Source organism: Staurois parvus, unplaced genomic scaffold, assembly GCF_062004578.1.
Source record: "Staurois parvus isolate SC_StPar_1 unplaced genomic scaffold, SC_StPar_1.0 ptg000001l, whole genome shotgun sequence".
Lineage (NCBI taxonomy): Eukaryota > Metazoa > Chordata > Amphibia > Anura > Ranidae > Staurois > Staurois parvus.
In genome coordinates this window covers 5,741,497-5,760,007 of record NW_028317797.1, presented here as the reverse complement: position 1 = coordinate 5,760,007, position 18,511 = coordinate 5,741,497, and the positions used below count along the sequence as shown (strand labels likewise).

The 18,511-nt window shown below is 38.7% G+C and overlaps 1 protein-coding gene and 1 long non-coding RNA gene across 3 annotated transcripts in view; one reads left to right on the top strand and one right to left on the bottom strand.

Moving 5' to 3' along the window:
* LOC149474760 (uncharacterized) overlaps positions 1-17,196 on the bottom strand; it is a 60,347-nt gene extending 43,151 nt beyond the window's left edge. Inside the window, exons 1-2 of the long non-coding RNA XR_016314375.1 lie at positions 17,061-17,196; positions 5,925-6,015 (exon numbers count right to left, since the gene is read on the bottom strand). This is a non-coding gene — a long non-coding RNA (uncharacterized LOC149474760). The remainder of the gene's footprint in view (positions 1-5,924; positions 6,016-17,060) is intronic.
* Positions 1-18,511, top strand: part of BFSP1 (beaded filament structural protein 1) — a 48,319-nt gene that overhangs the window by 4,639 nt on the left and 25,169 nt on the right. For both annotated transcript variants that reach the window (XM_089686915.1, XM_089686304.1), the window contains exons 2-3: positions 480-540; positions 16,319-16,414. In XM_089686915.1, the coding sequence (XP_089543041.1) occupies positions 480-540; positions 16,319-16,414 (157 nt within the window). The remainder of the gene's footprint in view (positions 1-479; positions 541-16,318; positions 16,415-18,511) is intronic.

Sequence of the window (18,511 nt, the reverse complement as noted above, 5' to 3'; positions counted from 1 at the left end):
CAGATCTATACCAGGGCATCACTGAGCTCCTGGACAGTCTGAGGTGCAACCTGGCATCATCAGATGGACGGAAACATGATATCCCAGAGGTGCTCTATTGGATTTAGGTCAGGCGAGTATGGGGGCCATTCAATGGTATCAATTCCTCCATCCTCCAGGAACTGCATGCATACTTTCGCCACATTAGGCCGGTCATTGTCGTGCACCAGGAAGAACCCAGGACCTACTTGCCCAGCATAGGGTCTGACAATGGGTCCAAGGATTTCATCCTGATACCTAATAGCAGTCAGGGTGGCATTGTCTAGCCTCTGATATTTAATTTACTTTTCTATAGAGCTGTTGGTTTTATATGTAATACAAAGTTTGTAGCATTGGAAGGAAGATGAAATCACTAAAATGTTTACCCCATACTTTACTGTTCTATTTGATAAACTAAGTTTTTTGGGGGGTTTCTAGTCATGTTTTATTTTTGTTTACAGATACCAAAATGAATGTGAGTATCAACAACTTCTTAAAGGAAATCTTGAAAAACTAAATAAGGTAAGACAATTATGCCCAATGAATTTCCAATGAAGTTTACAAAATCAGCCTTTTCACTATTCATTTGGAAACACCATATTTTCTGTTTTCTTCATGTTCACTCAAAATATTTTAAAATTTGTTCTATTTCATCTGTGTGCAGTGATATTTTAAAATCCCAAGATAATAGGATATTCAAATACTAATCGACAGTAAATCAAATTAGTTTGTAAATGAAATGGTATTTTTAAGGTGCCAACAGAAAACCATATATAAAATGTATTTTATTCTAAAATTACTTTAAAACCATCAATTATTTAAAACGTGCAAATGTCAATCAGCACATGAGTTTCACAATTTACATTTAGTTATAAATACTTGTAGTCAATTCATCTCTACATGTTTCGCCTTAAATTCGGCTTCTTCAGGAGATTTAGTACTACAGAGTTACAAGCTGTGATAAAATAGTAACAATCATAATAGAATTTCTGTACAATCATTTAACCAGTGAAATGTGATGAGAGGCATCTCACCGCTGATGAATATATCATTGAATTGAACTCCTGCATAGGCACAATGTAAGAACCCATCTCACATGCACCTACTCAAAGTCCAGGGTAGTATGTGGCATGTGCTTGGTGAGATTCGCACAATTTAAATCATTTAAGTTTTTAATGTAATTTTGTAATTAAACAAAAAATTTTGTATTTTATCTTTGATATATTGTTTTCTGTTGGTACCTTAAAAATCCCATTTAATTTACAAAGTAATTTGATTTGCCTTTGAGGGGTTTGGTGCTCTTGATTTCAACTCTGGCCCAGATATAGTTCTACTGCTTGACAGCACTTGAGATGTTAACAATTATACATAGTATACAGTAGGCTGGCCATATGTAGAATGACTTGTTATCTGAACCAACAAGAACTTTGAAAAAAACATTATGAGGCAGAGGATCGAAATAAAAAAAATAAATAAATATATATACTCACCGGCCACTTTATTAGGTACTCCTGTTAAATTGCTTGGTAATACAAATTACTAATTGGCCAATCACATGGAGGCAACTCAATATATTTAGGCATCTAGATGTGGTGAAGATGGCTTGCTGAAGTTCAAACTGAGCATCAGAATGAGGAAGAAAGGGGATTTAAGTAACTTTGAACGTAGACTGGTTGTTGGTGCCAGACGGGCTGGTCTGAATATTTCCAAATCTGCTGATCTACTGGGAACCACCTCTAGGATTTACAGAAAATGGTCCAAAAAAGAGAAAATATTCAGTGAGTGGCAGTTATGTGGACAAAAATGCTTTGTTGATGTCAGAGATCAGAGGAGAATGGGCAGTCTGGTTGCTGTGACATACAGGTGGTAAGGTAAGAATTTGGTGTAAACAACATGAAAGCATGGATGCATCCTGTCTTATATCAGTAAGCTGGTGGTGTAATGGTGTGGGGGATATTTTCTTGGCACTAGCAAGGTGTACCTTGCTACACACTCTATATACACACACACTCTAAAATTAAAATGTGATTATCTCTCGTACTTTTATTTTAAAAGTCTAACTTAGCCGCTGCAATTGCATGCTCTGGCACATGTGTTAACAATTTCCCTCACCATCACCTTATGTGACTGTTCATTGATATGTTCACTTAGTTTGGTGAAAAAGATGAAGCTGTAATCACTTCAATAATCCAATGCATACAAGCAAAAGTCATATTTTTACTTTGAAAGTCATTGGGTAATACAGTGAACACAGCTTAAAGGAGAAGTAGGGCCAAAGCTCTTTTGACTATACTATACTATGACCAGCAGATGGCTCGTCCTGTTAGTGTGTCATGTTTGCTCAGTTCTTGATCTTGGAGGCAGCAGGGGACAGATGCCGCATCAGACCAATGCTGCATCCACCTAGGTGAGTATGTAAGTTTTTTTTTTTAATTCTGGAACTTCTCTTTTAACCCTATTTACTAAGCTAACATACACTTTCCAAAGGCACCATTAATTTTTCTAAGTGAGCAGTCTCTATTCCCTTAGTAAGTCAACCAAAATCTCCAAGAGTTGTTGACTAAAAAATAATTTCCTCTGTGATAGAAAATCAATTTGTTACTATTCATCTATGGCAACTGCAATTGCATTTATGCATAAAATGAACCAATTATTGTCATAGTTTGTCATCTGTAGAAAGCACTCTTGCTTTGCTGTGCTATACAAAAAAAGTAAAAAGTGTAAATAAAGACACACATGTTTCAGCAGATCCTTTATTACAAAAATAAAATACTCCCAAAAAATGCCCCACGGTATAACTTAATTGTCTATCATGTCGTCTAGCAATGCAGATCCATGTCAATCACAATGAACAAGGCGCACTGTATGATAGACACATCTGTTCTCATGACTACACTTATTGAGAATTATATCTCCCAGTTCCTGCCATTATATGTAAACAAAGAAATGGTGTCTCCCAGGTCAATGTCATTGCATTTAATATCAGCACTTTCCCTTCCCCCTTGTCTATATGGCTGGGAATTCCCAGCCAGTTAATGAGAGGGGCTAGATGACTTCATTGGTTGCTAAGATCACAACACCCACTCCTTCGATAGCAACCATTGATGGGAAGCTACCAAATATAGTAATGGTAGAAACACCACTACTATGCTATACCCACCAAATGAGGAAAAAAGTCTTGTCATTTAGGTGAATGCCCAAACAGGAAAGGCTTCTTCTGAAGTTGTGTTCAGACCAAATCTAATTGACATCTTAATATTATCTATTAGATTTCTACATGGAATTGTTTGCATGTTTCAAACCCATGTTAGAATTCCTGTCAGGTTTTTATTGCTGTTGAAATTTTATTTAGAGAAATTCACTCTCTCTGTTTGTCTTGGTGACCATTGTTACAAGGACTGAAAGTGAGGAAAAATCCAACATTTGTGTTGTCACCAGAGCAGCTGTCTCAGAGATTTCATTGGAATATTTCGCTTGAGGTGATTGTAGCCGTATTAGTGCATTTGCGACAGAAACAATTGAGTACTGTCCGTGAAACTTTTTTTATTTATGTGCAAATAAAAAAAGTATCACGGACAGTACTCAATTGGAATATTTCCAATCTAGTTGTTGGGTCAAATCAGGTACCATTTATAGGCTGACAAGAGCTATCATCCACATTATTTTCTTTGGACACCTTAAGACAGCTATGTAACAATGTACTTGGTCCAAAATTTTCTGTTCACAAATATGATTCTTTGATGCTGAAAACTGTGAGCAACACCTATTGGTTCATATAGAAAAGTTGGTGGAAAGGATACAGAAGTAAAGCAGGTTTTATTTCTTACTCAAAACAACTGTATTTGCCACATGTTCCTATCTTTCATCCATAATTCTTTGTCCTATTTCACTGTGCTGGTTTTCCCCACTCTGTTATTGCTACATGTTATAAAAAATGATACCAATGAGACCAGCAGTCAGATCTTTTCATCTTCTCAATTAAGTACAACTGGTACTGAAATGTCTGTACCAAATAAATCAATCAAACTTCCATTATACACAGTAAAGTGGAGGCCAAAAGAGAGAGTAAAAGATAAAAGTGATAGCTTTATTGTTCTTTTTTCTCCATTAGTAATATGATAATGTTGATTGAACTGGGTATTGCTCCATACAAGTGACCCTACATTTACTTACTTGTCTATTAGCTGGATTTCTGAGAGCAAAGAAATCTCTTATGTTCCTAAAATTCTAAATCCCTAAACTTCTCACAGTAACTAGTATTATTTTACTCACACACAAACACTTTTCATATATATGGTAGTGAACAGTGCATAGTTATATAGTTACAAATTTGGTAAGGATAATAAAGACACCAATCCACCCAGTTCAACTTGAGTGTGTGTGTATATGTCGCTACCATTTTTTATATCCTTGTACATTGCGTTTGCTAAGAAACACATCTAAAAGTTATTTTAATTTATTTACACTCCTCGCTGACACCAACAACTGCAGAAAAGAGATGCACATCTTTACCTCTTTACAGTAAAGAACTTGTTATGCAGTTTAAGAGTGAACTACTTCACGTCCAACACACATATTTTGACAGATCCTTTATTAAAAAAATAAAATACTCCTAAAAAATGGGCCATGATATAACTTAATTTGTCTATCATGTCATCCAGACATGCAGATCCATGTCAATCACAATGAATGATGCACACTGTACGATAGACACATCTGTTGTCCTGACTACACTTATTGAGAATTATATCGCCCAGTTCCCACTATATATACAAAAAGAGGTGGTGTCTCACAGGTCAATGTCATTGCCAAATATTTGCCATGCCATATTTGTTCAGTATTGTCAGCACTTTCCCTTCCCTCTTGTCTATATGGCTGGGAATTCCAAGCCAGTTAATGAGAGGGGCTAGATGACATCCCTGGTTGCTAAGATCACAACACCCACTCCTTCTATAGCAACCATTGATGGAAAGCTACCAAATATAGTAATGGTAGAAACACCATTACTATGCTATACCCACCAAATGAGGAAAAAAGTCTTGTCGTTTAGGTGAATGCCCAAACAGGAAAGGTTTCTTCTGAAGTTGTGTTCAGACCAAATATTCAGTTCATATCTAATTGACATCTTAATATTATCTGTTGGATTTCTACATGGAATTGTTTGCATGTTTCAAACCCATGTTAGAATTCCTGTCAGGTTTTTATTGCTGTTGAAATCCTATTTAGAGAAATTCACTCTCTCTGTTTGTCTTGGTGAACATTGTTACAAGGACTGAAAGTGAGGAAAAATCCAACATTTGTGTTGTCACCAGAGCAGCTGTCTCAGAGAAGATGTCCCCTCAATTTGTAGAGATTTCTTCTAACTTCCTCTTTGGCACAGGAAGTGAAGGAAAATCTCAGAAGTGGAAAACAATCAACAAAAAATTAAACAAATGAAGTGCTAACCATTCACTACTCTATCCAAAGCAGACGTATAATGTTTTAGACATACACATAATTAAACAAGATGTGGGGCTTAAGGTAACTTTAATATGGCAAGTGGTCGCAATACTATAGTGACCATTATCCTTTTCATGTCCCTAGCCAGTAGACACAATTCATTATATGTGCAAGTAAGGTTGGGCATTTCTATATTTGCTTTTAAATGTGCCCACAGAAATCATTGGAATATTTCCATACTAGTTGTTGGGTCAATTCAGGTACCATTTATAGGCTGACAAGAGCTACCATTCACATTATTTTCTGAGGCCACCTTAAGACAGCTATGTAACAATGTACTTGGTCCAAAATGTTCTGTTCAAAAATATCTTCTCTTGATGCCGAAAACTGTGAGCAACACCTATTGGTTCATATAGAAAAGGTAATGAAAAGGATACAGAAGAAGTAAAGCAGGTTTAATTTCTTACCCGAAACAACTGTATTTGCCACATGTTCCTATCTTTCATCCATAATTCTGTGTCCTATTTCACTGTGCTGGTTTCCCCCACTCTGTTGGTGCTAGATGTTATAAAAAATAATACCAATGAGACCAGCGGTTAGATCTTTTCATCTTCTCAATTAAGTACAACTGGTACTGAAATGTCTGTACCAAATAAATCAATCAAAATTCCATTATACACAGTAATGTGGATGCCAAAATGTGGAGAGAGTAAAAGATAAAAGTGATAGCTTTATTGTTCTTTTTTCTCCATTAGTAATATGATAATGTTGATTGAACTGGGTATTGCTCCATACAAGTGACCCTACATTTACTTACTTGTCTATTAGCTGGATTTCTGAGAGCAGAGAAATCTCTTATGTTCCTAAAATTCTAAATCCCTAAACTTCTCACAGTAACTAGTATCATTTTACACACCAATCCACCCAGTTCAACTTGAGTGTGTGTGTATATATGTCACTACCATTTTTAATATACTTCTACATTGTGTTTGCTAAGAAACACATCTAAAAGTTCTTTGAATTTATGTACACTCCTCGCTGATATCATCAACTGAACATCTTTACCTCTTTACAGTAAAGAACTTTTTACGTAGTTTAAGATTGAACTACTTCTTATCCAACTTCATTGTGTGGTAGCATATCTTCTTTAGAGACCTTTTGTTACATAGTTTTCTTCCAATGCTAGAGTCACCATTCAGAGATTTGTATATTTCGTTCATATCCCTTGTTAAGCATCATTTCTCCATAGAGAATTAGTTTACAGTATGTAGTCATTCCTCATAGCTGAGGTCCTCCAATTCCCATTTTTTATTTATTGGGCTGATGGTTCCCGAGACATGTGTGTAACTTTCTTTTGTTTTGCTTCTGCTATCATCATTCAAATTTAAATGTAGCTTTGAATCTGATTGGTAGCTGTGTGAAACAACTTACTTTTGACATTTTGTAGCCTTTCTGTATGTGAGAGAATTCAATGAGCCTAGAGTTGGGTGTGTTCAGAAACATCTATTTTACATTGTAAGTGAGGATGCTGAGATTACCATGTTACAATTAAAGGAATTGGACTGGTACACAGTAACAATGACTAGATAAAAAAGTTACTGCTTAGCAGGCAGACTGCTAGTTGTATGCGAAAATCAGATTTTAGTTTTAGCTGAAGTGCACCTTTAAATTCTGCTCCTCATGTATATGAACATAACCACTGCTAAAGATATGTAGAAGATACACAAGCCCTCTTTTGGAAGGGCTATGACAAATGACCCTTCCCAAGCAGGATATTGTATTAAACCTGTAGGTAGATAAGAGAACCTGAACCTTGGCTAAGTGGAGAAGTGGGTTTGATAATAAAGTTGGCAATGTCTCCATCCAAGACAGATCCTCTGTGAACAGAGGGGATTTCCTTCCTGGGAAATTAACCAGTAATATAATCAAGGTAATTAGGAGCAGAAGAACTATTGCAGCCAGCATATAACATTAACCATAAGTATATACTTTAGATGTACGCAAGTATAGAAATAACACAAACTTTTTATAAGAATAGATTCATAATGGTACATACATCCAATGTACAAACATTGGAATTGTGGTACACATGTACCTTATATACACACACACTATATTGCCAAAAGTATTGGGACACCCCTCCAAATCATTGGATTTGGGTGTTCAAATCACCTCCATGGCCACAGCTGTATAAAAATAAACACCTAGGCATGCAGATTGCTTCTGCAAACATTTGTGAAAGAATGGGTCGCTCTCAGGAGCTCAGTGAATTCAAGCGTGGTACCGTGACAGATTGCCACCTGTACAATAAGTCCATCGGTGACATTTCCTTGTTACTAAATATTCCATGGTCAACTGTTAGTGGTATTATAACAAAATGGGAGCAACTGGGAACAACAGCAACTCAGCCATGAAGTGGTAGGCCACGTAAAATGACAGAGTGGGGTCAGCGCATGCTGAAGGATACAGTGCGCAGAAGTCGCCAAATGTCTTCAGAGTCAATAGCTAAAGACCTCCAAACTTCATGTGGTCTTCAGATTAGCACAACAACAGTGCATAGAGAGCTTCATAATGTGAGTGCATATGTTTGCTGCACTCAATGCTTTAGTTTTATTGTAAACGGTGTTGCACTACAATGTGTTTTTTGTTTTTTTATACACGTTTTCTGGAGCTGTGATTGAGTGAAGACATTTGGATTCATCGCTACATGAAAGGATTCACTCCTGTATAAACGCATTTGACCTATTATAATTTGTAAGTCAAACATAAAGGTGAGCAGGGAGAGTATCTTGAGCACAAGCACGTCCTTTGAAAAGTGACTGGTAAACACATCAATTTTTTTCAATATTTTTTATTTGGAATTTGGACTTTATTTAGTGTGTAAATTGTGCATGGGACAATTGGAGGATTATTTAATTTATTTTATTATTTGATGAGGAATTAGCATGCTACACATTTCTGATTTATATAAGTTTTAAGTGAGAGTACACTTAGTGAGTGGGTGCAGCAATCTCCCTATTTTTGGCTTAGTTTTTCTTCATTTATATTTATGGTGTAGGAGCGCACGAGTGTGAGTCTCTTTTCAAGTTTTTTTCAAAGCATGCAATTTCATGAAAATTACACTTTTCAGACTAACATTAATTACTGTAATCTTCTGATGTCCTCCAGGCAACTGCATACACAATCTAAAGTCCAAATCAAATTAAATGAAGTCAATAAAAATAGCAAATCTTTTTGTAAGGATAAAAGTGGAGTATCACCTGATTTATTAATAGGGATACAATGAAGACAGGAAGCAGCATGGAGGACTTGGTGAAGGTCAACAGTCTGGGAAGTGTATGAGTAAAGTTGTTTGGCCTATGTTTACCCAAACACAAAATGTACCATTTCATCAACCCAGTGTCATGGGTGTCCTTTAGATGTGGTTTAAGAAATGCCTTTAGGTGCTGTAGTGTGACTGGAGGCAAGGATGGTACACATTTCTATGGCATTGATGCCTCTAAATACCCTCTTCTGCTTGTATCAGGCTTGTTTTGGGTTAACCTTGGTTTAATTATGGTATTTACTTATTGATGTAATACGTTGTAAGTCACATAGCTTGTCAATAGAAGCTGCTGTGGGAATTTAAAGTCCATTCACAGTGTTCAGTCTTTATTTCATGAAAGTAAGGGGGGGCTGATCTGAATTGCTCTGTAGCTTAAAAAAAGAGAGGTTATCATCGCTTACATGATGTCAAATAAATATTCCAAATATATATGTTTCTACAGTCTGTAGTCTATGTTTTTTTTTCCTTTTTAGCATGGGCAATTTATCAGGCTGAAAGACACGTTCAATAAAGCCTTAAAATGGGAAGAGTGGAAGCATTGCAGCTTACCATACTGTCATACCTTCCTTTTGTAGGTGTGTTTTGGCCACCCAGGTAGTAATTACTATGTACCCATGAGACACAAGAACCCAGTACGGGATACCTGATTATCTACCAAGGCAGGACAACTGAATAGTTGCTGATGAGTACAATAAATAGTCTGCGTCCTTCAGATTGACTGTCTGTCTGCCAAATGAACTCCCACAGTGACCCCATCAGATCATATCTGAAGGAGTAGGGTCCTAGCCATTATCCCTAAGAACACTCTCAGCATCTACACTATTTAATCTTCCCATGCACTGCAACTTGTTTCATTTGATATACTATATATTGTTTTCTTTTTTAATACCATTCCTGTTTTGAACTACTGCACTGATGTGTATGTTAATAATTCTAAGCAATGTATCATATTATTTGTATGCTATCAGAATGTTAAACATGCAAGCAATTTTGCATTGGCATCTTTTTCACCTGTAATTGTAAATTGCACTATTTTTGATGTAATATGTTAGCCTTGTTATAACGGTTATAAGATGTAGATGAGATGTTAATGTTTGTTTTGATCAGTTTTATTGAACGGAGCAGCCCTGTGAATTGGTAAAAAGAAAAACTCCATTAAACCATAAACTGCATATCCATTTCTAAAGGATCTCTTTTTAGTAGTAAATAGAAAATGCAGTATCTCATTTATTTACATTAAAGAATATTCGCCCTAAACTATACACTATATTGCCAAAAGTATTGGGACACCCCTCCAAATCATTGGATTCAGGCGTTCCAATCACCTCCATGGCCACAGATATATAAAATCAAGCACCTAAGCATGCAGACTGCTTCTACAAACATTTGTAAAACAATGGGTCGCTCCCAGGAGCTCAATGAATTCAAGCGTTGGCACTGCGATATGTTGCCACCCGTGCAAACTATCCGTGAAATTTCCTTGCTAATAAATATTCCATGGTCAACTGTAAGTGGTATTATAACAAAGTGGAAGCAAATGAGAACAGAAACTTAGCCACCAAATGGTAGGCCACAACAGAAGAGGGTTAGCACATGCTGAAGTGCACAGTGCGCAGAAGTCGCCAACTGTCTGCAGAGTCAATAGCTAAAGACATGTGGCCTTCAGATTAGCACAACAGTGCATAGAGAGCTTCATGGAATGGGTTTCCATGGTCAAGCAGCTGCATCCCAGCCTTACACCACCAAGTGCAATGTAAAGCACCTCCATGACCACAGGTATAGAAGATCAAGTACCTAGGCATGCAGACTGCTTCTTCAAACATTTGTGAAAGAACGGGTCACTCTCAGGAGCTCAGTGACTTCAAGCGTGGTACCATGATAGGTTGCCACCAGTGCAATGAGTCCATCTGTGAAATTTCCTTGCTATTAAATATTCCACGGTGAACTGTTAGTGGTATTATAACAAAGTGGCAGCAACTGGAAATAACAGCAATTCAGCCACGAAGTGGTAGGCCACGTAAAATGACAGAGCACACAGAGCATGGTTTAGTGCACAGTGTGAAGAAGTTGGCAACTGTCTGCAAAGTCAATAGCTAAAAATGTCCAAACTTTGTGTGGCCTTCAGATTAGCCCAACAACAGTGCATAGAAAGCTTCATGGAATGGGTTTCCATGGCCGAGCACCTGCATCCAAGCCTTACATCACCAAGTGCAATGCAAAGCGTTGGATGCAGTGGTGTACAGCACGCTGCCACTGAACACTAGAGTAGTTGAGACGTGTTCTCTGGAGTGATGAATCATGCTTCTCTGTCTGGCAAGCTGATGGATGTGTCTGTTTGGCGTTTGCCAGGAGAACTGTACTTGCCTGACTGCATTGTGCCAAGTGTAAAGTTTGGTGGAGGGGGTATTATGGTATGGGGTTGTTTTTCAGGGCTTGGCTTCTTAGTTCCAGTGAAGGGAACTCTTAAGGCATCAGCATACCTAGACATTTTGGACAATTTTATGCTCCCAACTTTGTGGGAACATTTTGTGGATGGCCCCTTCCTGTTCCAACATGACTGCACAGCCGTGCACAAAGCAAGGTCCATAAAGACATGGATGAGCGAATTTTGGGTGAAGGAACTTGACTGGCCTGCATAGAGTCCTGACTGCAACCTGAAAGAACACCTTTGGGATGAATTAGGGTGGAGACTGCAAGCCAGGCCTTCTCATCCGACATCAGTGCCTGACCTCACAAATGTGCTTCTGGAAGAATGGTCAAACATTCCCATATACACTCCTAAACCTTGTGGACAGCCTTCCCAGAAGAGTTGAAGCTCTTATAGCTGCAAAGGGTGGGCCAACCCAATATTGAACTCTACGGACTAAGACTAATGCCATTAAAGTTCATGTGCATATAAAGGCAGGCATCACAATACTTTTGGCAATATAGTGTATATTCAATATATAAAATCAAGTCAAGCAGGTTTTCAAATATAACCTGCCACCCTTTTCATTTTTACTTGAAGTAATTTGAGAGCTACATTGGGAACATCAATAGTCCTGCCATGTCAAACCTTCTTTTACGCCCTGATTAGATTGTCCACAGATAAATAAATTTCTGCATACAGTCATGGCCAAAAATATTGACACCCCTGCATTTCTGTCAGATAATGCACCACTTCACCCAGAAAATTGTAACAATTATAAATGTTTAGGCATTCTCATGTTTATTTCTTTTGTTTGTATTGGTATGATACAAAAAGTGGAGAAACAAAAAGCCAAATCTGACACATTCCACCCGAAACTCCAAACTTGTTTTTTGTCATGACTGTATGTACAACTGAAGACATTTTTTTAGGTTTGAACAGACTGGTGAGGGGATAAAGCCATGGATATGCTTTTTATTGTTGCCTGTATCCCTGTTAGGTTGATTCAGGTTCTCTAATTGTCATGATCACCATTGTTTCCAGGAATAAAAGTGAGGGTAAATCCACTATTTTGAGTTGCCACCAGAATTGGAATAGAGAGGAAATTTTTCAGTGCGGACACTTGTTTAGACAACTGTCTAAGAGGGGATTTCCTTTGCATTAGAAAGATGTCCTCTCTTTCCTGTAGAGCAGGGGTCTCCAAACTTTCAAAACAAAAGGCCAGTTTACTGCCCTTCAGACTTTAGGGGGCCAAACTGTGGCCAGTGGGAGTAGAAGATTCCCTGGCATTGGGAGTAAACAATGCCATAGGCTTGGTGGCCAGTGGGAGTAAAAAGATACATCATTGCTGTCAGTGGGAGGAATAGTACCCCATATTTGGTGTCAATGAGAGAATTAGTTCCCCATCTCTGGTGTCCGTGGGAGGAATAGTACCCCATCTTTGATGTCAGTGGAAAGAATAGTGTCCCATCATTAGTGACAGTGAAAGGGACAGCCCCCCAAGGGCCGGATAAAGGCAAGCAAAGGGCCATATTTGGCTCACAGGCCGCAGTTTGGAAACCTCTGCTGTAGAGTCTACATGACAGGAAATGATGGGAATCTTCCATAATGAAACAATATGGCAAAAATGCAGTTTGATACCTACTCTATTCAAAATTAAAAAATGGCTTTAGATTTATTTTAGACACTCCAAAGACCTGCTGATAAGTGACTTAGATCCTGTATAAAGTGTTCCTAATACATTTATGAATGTGAGGGATCTTAGATTGTAAGCTCCTTGATGGCAGCTACTGATGTGAATGTACAATATATATATATGTAAAGTGCTGCGTAGATTGACAACGCAATATAAGTATATGTAATATATAAATAAATAAATATGCATGCAAAGTCATAAAAACAGGATTCTCTGCATACTCCCCAGCAGTTTAAGCTAGCTCACATTTGAATTGCATACACATATTAGGTAATGCGGGGTTCTTTCTTTCATGTAACATTTTCTGTTCTCCACCTCCTTAACTGCTTCCCATCCACCCATTGCTTGTAGACGGTGGACGGGAAGCAGCCCTGTATGTCAGCCTGCATCAGAGGATCCTGCGTAGGTCACAAGGCACATACCAGGGAGCTTGGTGATCTGTGTGTCACCGGGACACAGTAGATCAAATTACCACTGTTTCTGGGTGGTCAAATGGTGTTTCATCATGTGATTGCTGTGTCCAAACACAGCAATCACATAGAAAACAACAACAAGGGAAAATAAAGATCAGTTCTAGTTGCTCTCACTTTGAGAGCAGAGAGAAGTGATGCTGCAGCCTGTAAGAGTACAGCAGCCTGTCACACTGGTGGTACACTCACAGACTGCAGTACCAGCCAGCCCTAGTATCCTTGATCACTGCCCCAATGTAATCATAATAAAAAATGCAGCCAACCATGTAACCTGTCCCAGTGCTCACAAAAACACTACCATACACCATACCAATGCCCTGATCCCCGCCATACCAGCGTCCTGATCACCGTCATACCCTATAGCAGCGCCATGGCCACTGCCATATGCCATACCAGCACCCTGATCACCGCCATATGCCATACCAGTGCCCTGATCACCACCATACCCCATACCAGCATCCTGATCACTGCCAAAGCCCATACCAGCGTTCTGATCACCCCATATGTTATGCCAGTGTCCAGATCAACATTATACACCGTACCAACGTCCCGATCACCACCATACCTCATACCAGCGTTCTAATCAATGCAATACCCCATACCAGCATCCTGATCACCACCATACCAGCGTCATGATCACCACCATACCTCATGCCAATGTCCTGATCACTGTCATACCTCATACCAACGTCCTGATTACTGCCACACGTCATTCCAGTGTCCGGCATTTTAGGGTCTAAACTGATCAATTTTTCAGATATATTTCCCATAGTTTGTAGACTCTATAACTTTCACACAGACTAAATAATATACACTGTTTTGGTGTATTGTACCCAAACAATGTAGGAGAATACATTTTAAACTAAATTTTATGAAGTTAGATTATTTATTTGCAAAATTTTACAATAAAAACTAAGCAAAAATCTGTTTTTTTTTAAATGTTCTGTATTTTCTGCAAAAAAACCCCAGTGGTGATCAAAAACCACCAATAGAAAGCTATTTGTGTGAAAAAAATTATAAAAATATCATCTGGGTACAGTATTGCATGACCACGCAACTGCTATTCAAAGTGCGACAGTGCCGAAAGCTGAAAATTAGCCTTGACTGGAAGGGAATGAAAGTGTCCAAACTTGAAGTGGTTAATCACACTTTATTTTGCCCATACAATCACAATCGAAGACAGTAGTATTGTATGGAGAAACATATCTAATTATCTGATATTGATTTTTTTTTATAAAGGTACATTATTTAGCATCCCTATAACAAAATGCATAAGTATCTAAGTAAATCTTGTGTTTAACTTATATTTTTACTGTTATAACTACATTTTATTAAGTTATATACTTCTTTTAATTCTGCCAAAGACAAATTTATGGTTGGTTAAATATTAAAATCATGCTGTAACTTTATAACTGTAAAACTCCTTGAAAAAAACCCTGAATCAGAGTTCTCAACCACTAAGTATGAGCCATTATGGCTTAGTAGAGCTGACACATGAGTAGTCTGTTATGTAAACCCTTTAAAGTGTCAGCAGAAACTATGAGCTATTGAAGGCAGCTGCGTTTAACCCTTACAAATTTGATATGCAATAAGTTGGATGAATAGATGTTCTAAGTTTTGAAAATTTGTGAAGTTTTGTCTTTGTCATGAATGCGCCTACATCTACCTGGAAATTTTTGGTGTGCCAATTCATGGATGGTAATGTGCTTAAAGGGGATCTATAGACAAATAGGACAGGTGTAGTAGAGTTGTGAGTGCAGTGTACAATCTATATTTCTGTCCTTGGCCAATCTTGAATTTACTAAAAATCATAAATGTTTCATGGTGTGCAGGTTAAAGAGCTTCGTGGATTTAAATCACTGTAATTATGAGTTTATATTTTGCAAACTCTTGGACAGGCAGCTGTAGAAGCACAGCACTCCATCAGTCTGTTCGTATGCACAAATATAAGGTTTCAGATAACTCTTCCTGATGTGTAAACAATTCTATATCCTCAGTACTAAATTTATTTAAAGCAGAGTTCCACCCAAAAGTGGAAGCTCCGCTTATTTGTCTCCTCCCCTCCTCAACTGCCATATTTGGCACCTTTTTGGGAGAAGCAGGTACTTGGTTTTGACAGGTACCCGCTCCCACTTCTGGCCCAATTAGCCACGTCCAAGTGAACCAGAAGTTCGGCTCCCTCCTCCTTCCTCCCGCAGTCTCCTGGGAACTTTCACAGGTCCCAGAAGACTGCCGGACCAATCAGGATGCACAGCCACACCCGACTGTGAAGTCGAAAGCTGTCACAGCCTGGTGCCCACAGTTGAGATGCCGGCGCCGTGGAGAGAAGGAGAGAAGGGACGGTGAAGGTGAGAACATCGCTGGACCCTGGGACAGGTAAGTGTATGTTTATTAAAAGTCAGCAGCTACATTTTTCATAGTTGCTGACTTTTAATAAACACAAAAACGTCTGGAACTCCACTTTAACCACTTGCCCTCCTGAGGATTTACCCCCCTTCCTTTAGTAACACTTTAGTGTGAATAAGTTCCAAAAAAATGAAAAAAATGCAATCCAGAAATGAAGGTTAGTGGAATGACTGCTCTATTTTAAGCCATTGAATGCAATCAGGCCTTGATACAGTCTTTCCACCAACTGAGCTGACAAATGAAGGCTTCACACTCGAGCTAAAGAGTTTGTTTTCTCCATTAAAAAAGGGAATGGTTGGCATAAGCTAAAGTTGTAAAGTCAGCATGTTAGAATAGGGACTTCTGATACTCGGACACATTAATTATCTTTTTCCAACTAGCCCCTACAGGGCCTAATCATCTTAGCTTGTATAAGATCAGAGTTTGAGTCTTCCAATGCAATAACGTATGTTGATATTGCTAATAAATTAAAATGGAAACTATATTTTATCCAGAAAAGCAAAAATGTAATCTGTTTCTAAAATGTTTTAATGGTGAGCAATATTTTATATTTTTAGGAAGCAGATGACGCTTTGTTGAGCAATCTAGAGCTTCAGATTGAATCTCAGTTCTTGCAAGATGACATCAATGCTGCAAAGGACCGATACAAGAAGGTACATTTATTTGAATATAATTGAATATACATCTGCCATGTCCTTTGAGATGCCCATGGAAAACATTCAGCTCTGCCAATTTTTCTTGCTTATGTTGCTGAAGACAGGATGGGGAGAGGAGAGAAGAGCGTGCAGAGGTTTCTTATTTTATAGTTGCTACTGGGACAGGTTTTCTAATATAGTCTGGAATGTCCGCTGAGAGTGGTCAGATGACAATGTCTGCCATCCACTGTAGACATAAAAGTTCTGCTTTTGGCTGGAATTTCAGCATCTCACGATCATTACATTTTAAGAGGAATTCTGCTTTTTGTAAATCACATATAATTTATAATTGCCTCAAAGGCTGTTTGTAATGTACTGTTAAAATGTATCTAAAGCCAACATCATTACAGGAACAAAGTCACTTAGTGCCCAGGGCAAAGATGCCAAATTGTGCCCCCCCCCAAGATTTATGAGCATTATATGTCAGTAAAAATCTCCCCCCAAACACAAATCAACCACTAATCTGTATGCTAGCCCCAAAGTATATATTCCCCTTGCAAGCCATAACTTTCCAAAAACAAAAATTCCTACTCTCAGTACAAATCCCCACCTTGCTGAATTCCCCCCTCCCAGCACAAATCTTTGACTCCCAGGTTTTCCATACCTGCTCTTTGCTGAGAGGAGATGGGGACAGGTAAAGAAACCCTGCACAGTCCCAATCTGACAGTCAAGGCGCCGGAACACTGCAGTGGCAGGAGAAGGAGCTCAAGGTGAGAGAGAGAGTGCACAGCTCGCACCTCCTCCCAGATCTCTTCTGCTCTCCTGATTCTGCTTTTCACTTCCTGTGCTAAGCTGACAGGAATAGTGATTCTGACGTCACTACTCCTGTCAGTTGGTAGGGGCAGGAACTGTTTAAGTGGTGCCCCCCATCCCACATGATACTACAGCACCCAGGACAGCCACTCCTACTCCCCCCTTGTCCTGGCCCTTGTCAAGATATTTTTTAGATAGAGAAGGGAATGACTAAGACCCCATTGGATTTTTTTTTTTGCAGTCTGTGTCCTGTTAGAAAACTTAACTTACACTTCCTGTACCAAACGCTGTTTTCCCAATGCACATGTTTCTGCAGATGGCTGTTCAGTAGTGTTGGGTGCTACAGTGACAACTAGCTGGGAACCACAGACAATCCAAAAAGAAGATTGTCACCAGCACACCAAGGAATCCTCAAAAGGGTCCAAAGCTGTATTTATTGGTCACATAATATATACAGTGGCAACATTTCGGAGCCACACAGGGTCACTTGCTTGACAAAGGGACTCTGCATGGCTTTGAAAAGTTGCCACTGGATATATTATGTGATCACTAAATAAAGCTTTGGACACTTCTGAGGATTTCTTGGTGTGCTGGTAACATTCTTCTTCTTCCTGTACCAAAGATACAATAAGAAGTGAGAGGAAACCTTTACAAACCTTCCCTTTGCCTCCTGTTCCTGTGACAACTTCAGCACTTTTAGTTTGCCCATAATTTTCTGTACCAGATACAATGATCACCAGGACAAGTAGTAAAACTTAACACAAGTTCTCTTGTCCACTCTAAATAAAACTAAAACAAAAAAAGTTTTGACTGATCATATCACTAGGAAGGTTATCCTGAAAGTAAAGGGGTGCCCCCACCGCCCAGCTGCTGGGTGGTGGGGGCAAAGCGCAGACCCATTTTATACACAAGTGCTTTTACGTGGACGTACCAGATTCACAGTGTGTAGCTCTATTATGGCATCCCATCCCTGTTTTTAAGCCATTTATGCTGATACTAAGCAAATGCACCTATGGACATTATAATAGTAGGACAGCGTCCCTACATTACCACAGTGTGGCCTTGGCTTTCCCAGGAAACAATTGAAGAGCAAGGAGTGGGATAGGATTCTAGACAGCATAACCTCAGAGCAGAAATAGCAGAATAGATAATGTACATGTGAATGGTTTTAACAGCCAAGCCAATCCTTATTAAGGTTTTTACGTCTGTTGGCCCTACATGCCAATGCAGTAGTCCATGACCTGTGCCATACAACACAACCAGGTTCTGTACCTTTCTGCAGAATACAGTACAGTTAGGCAA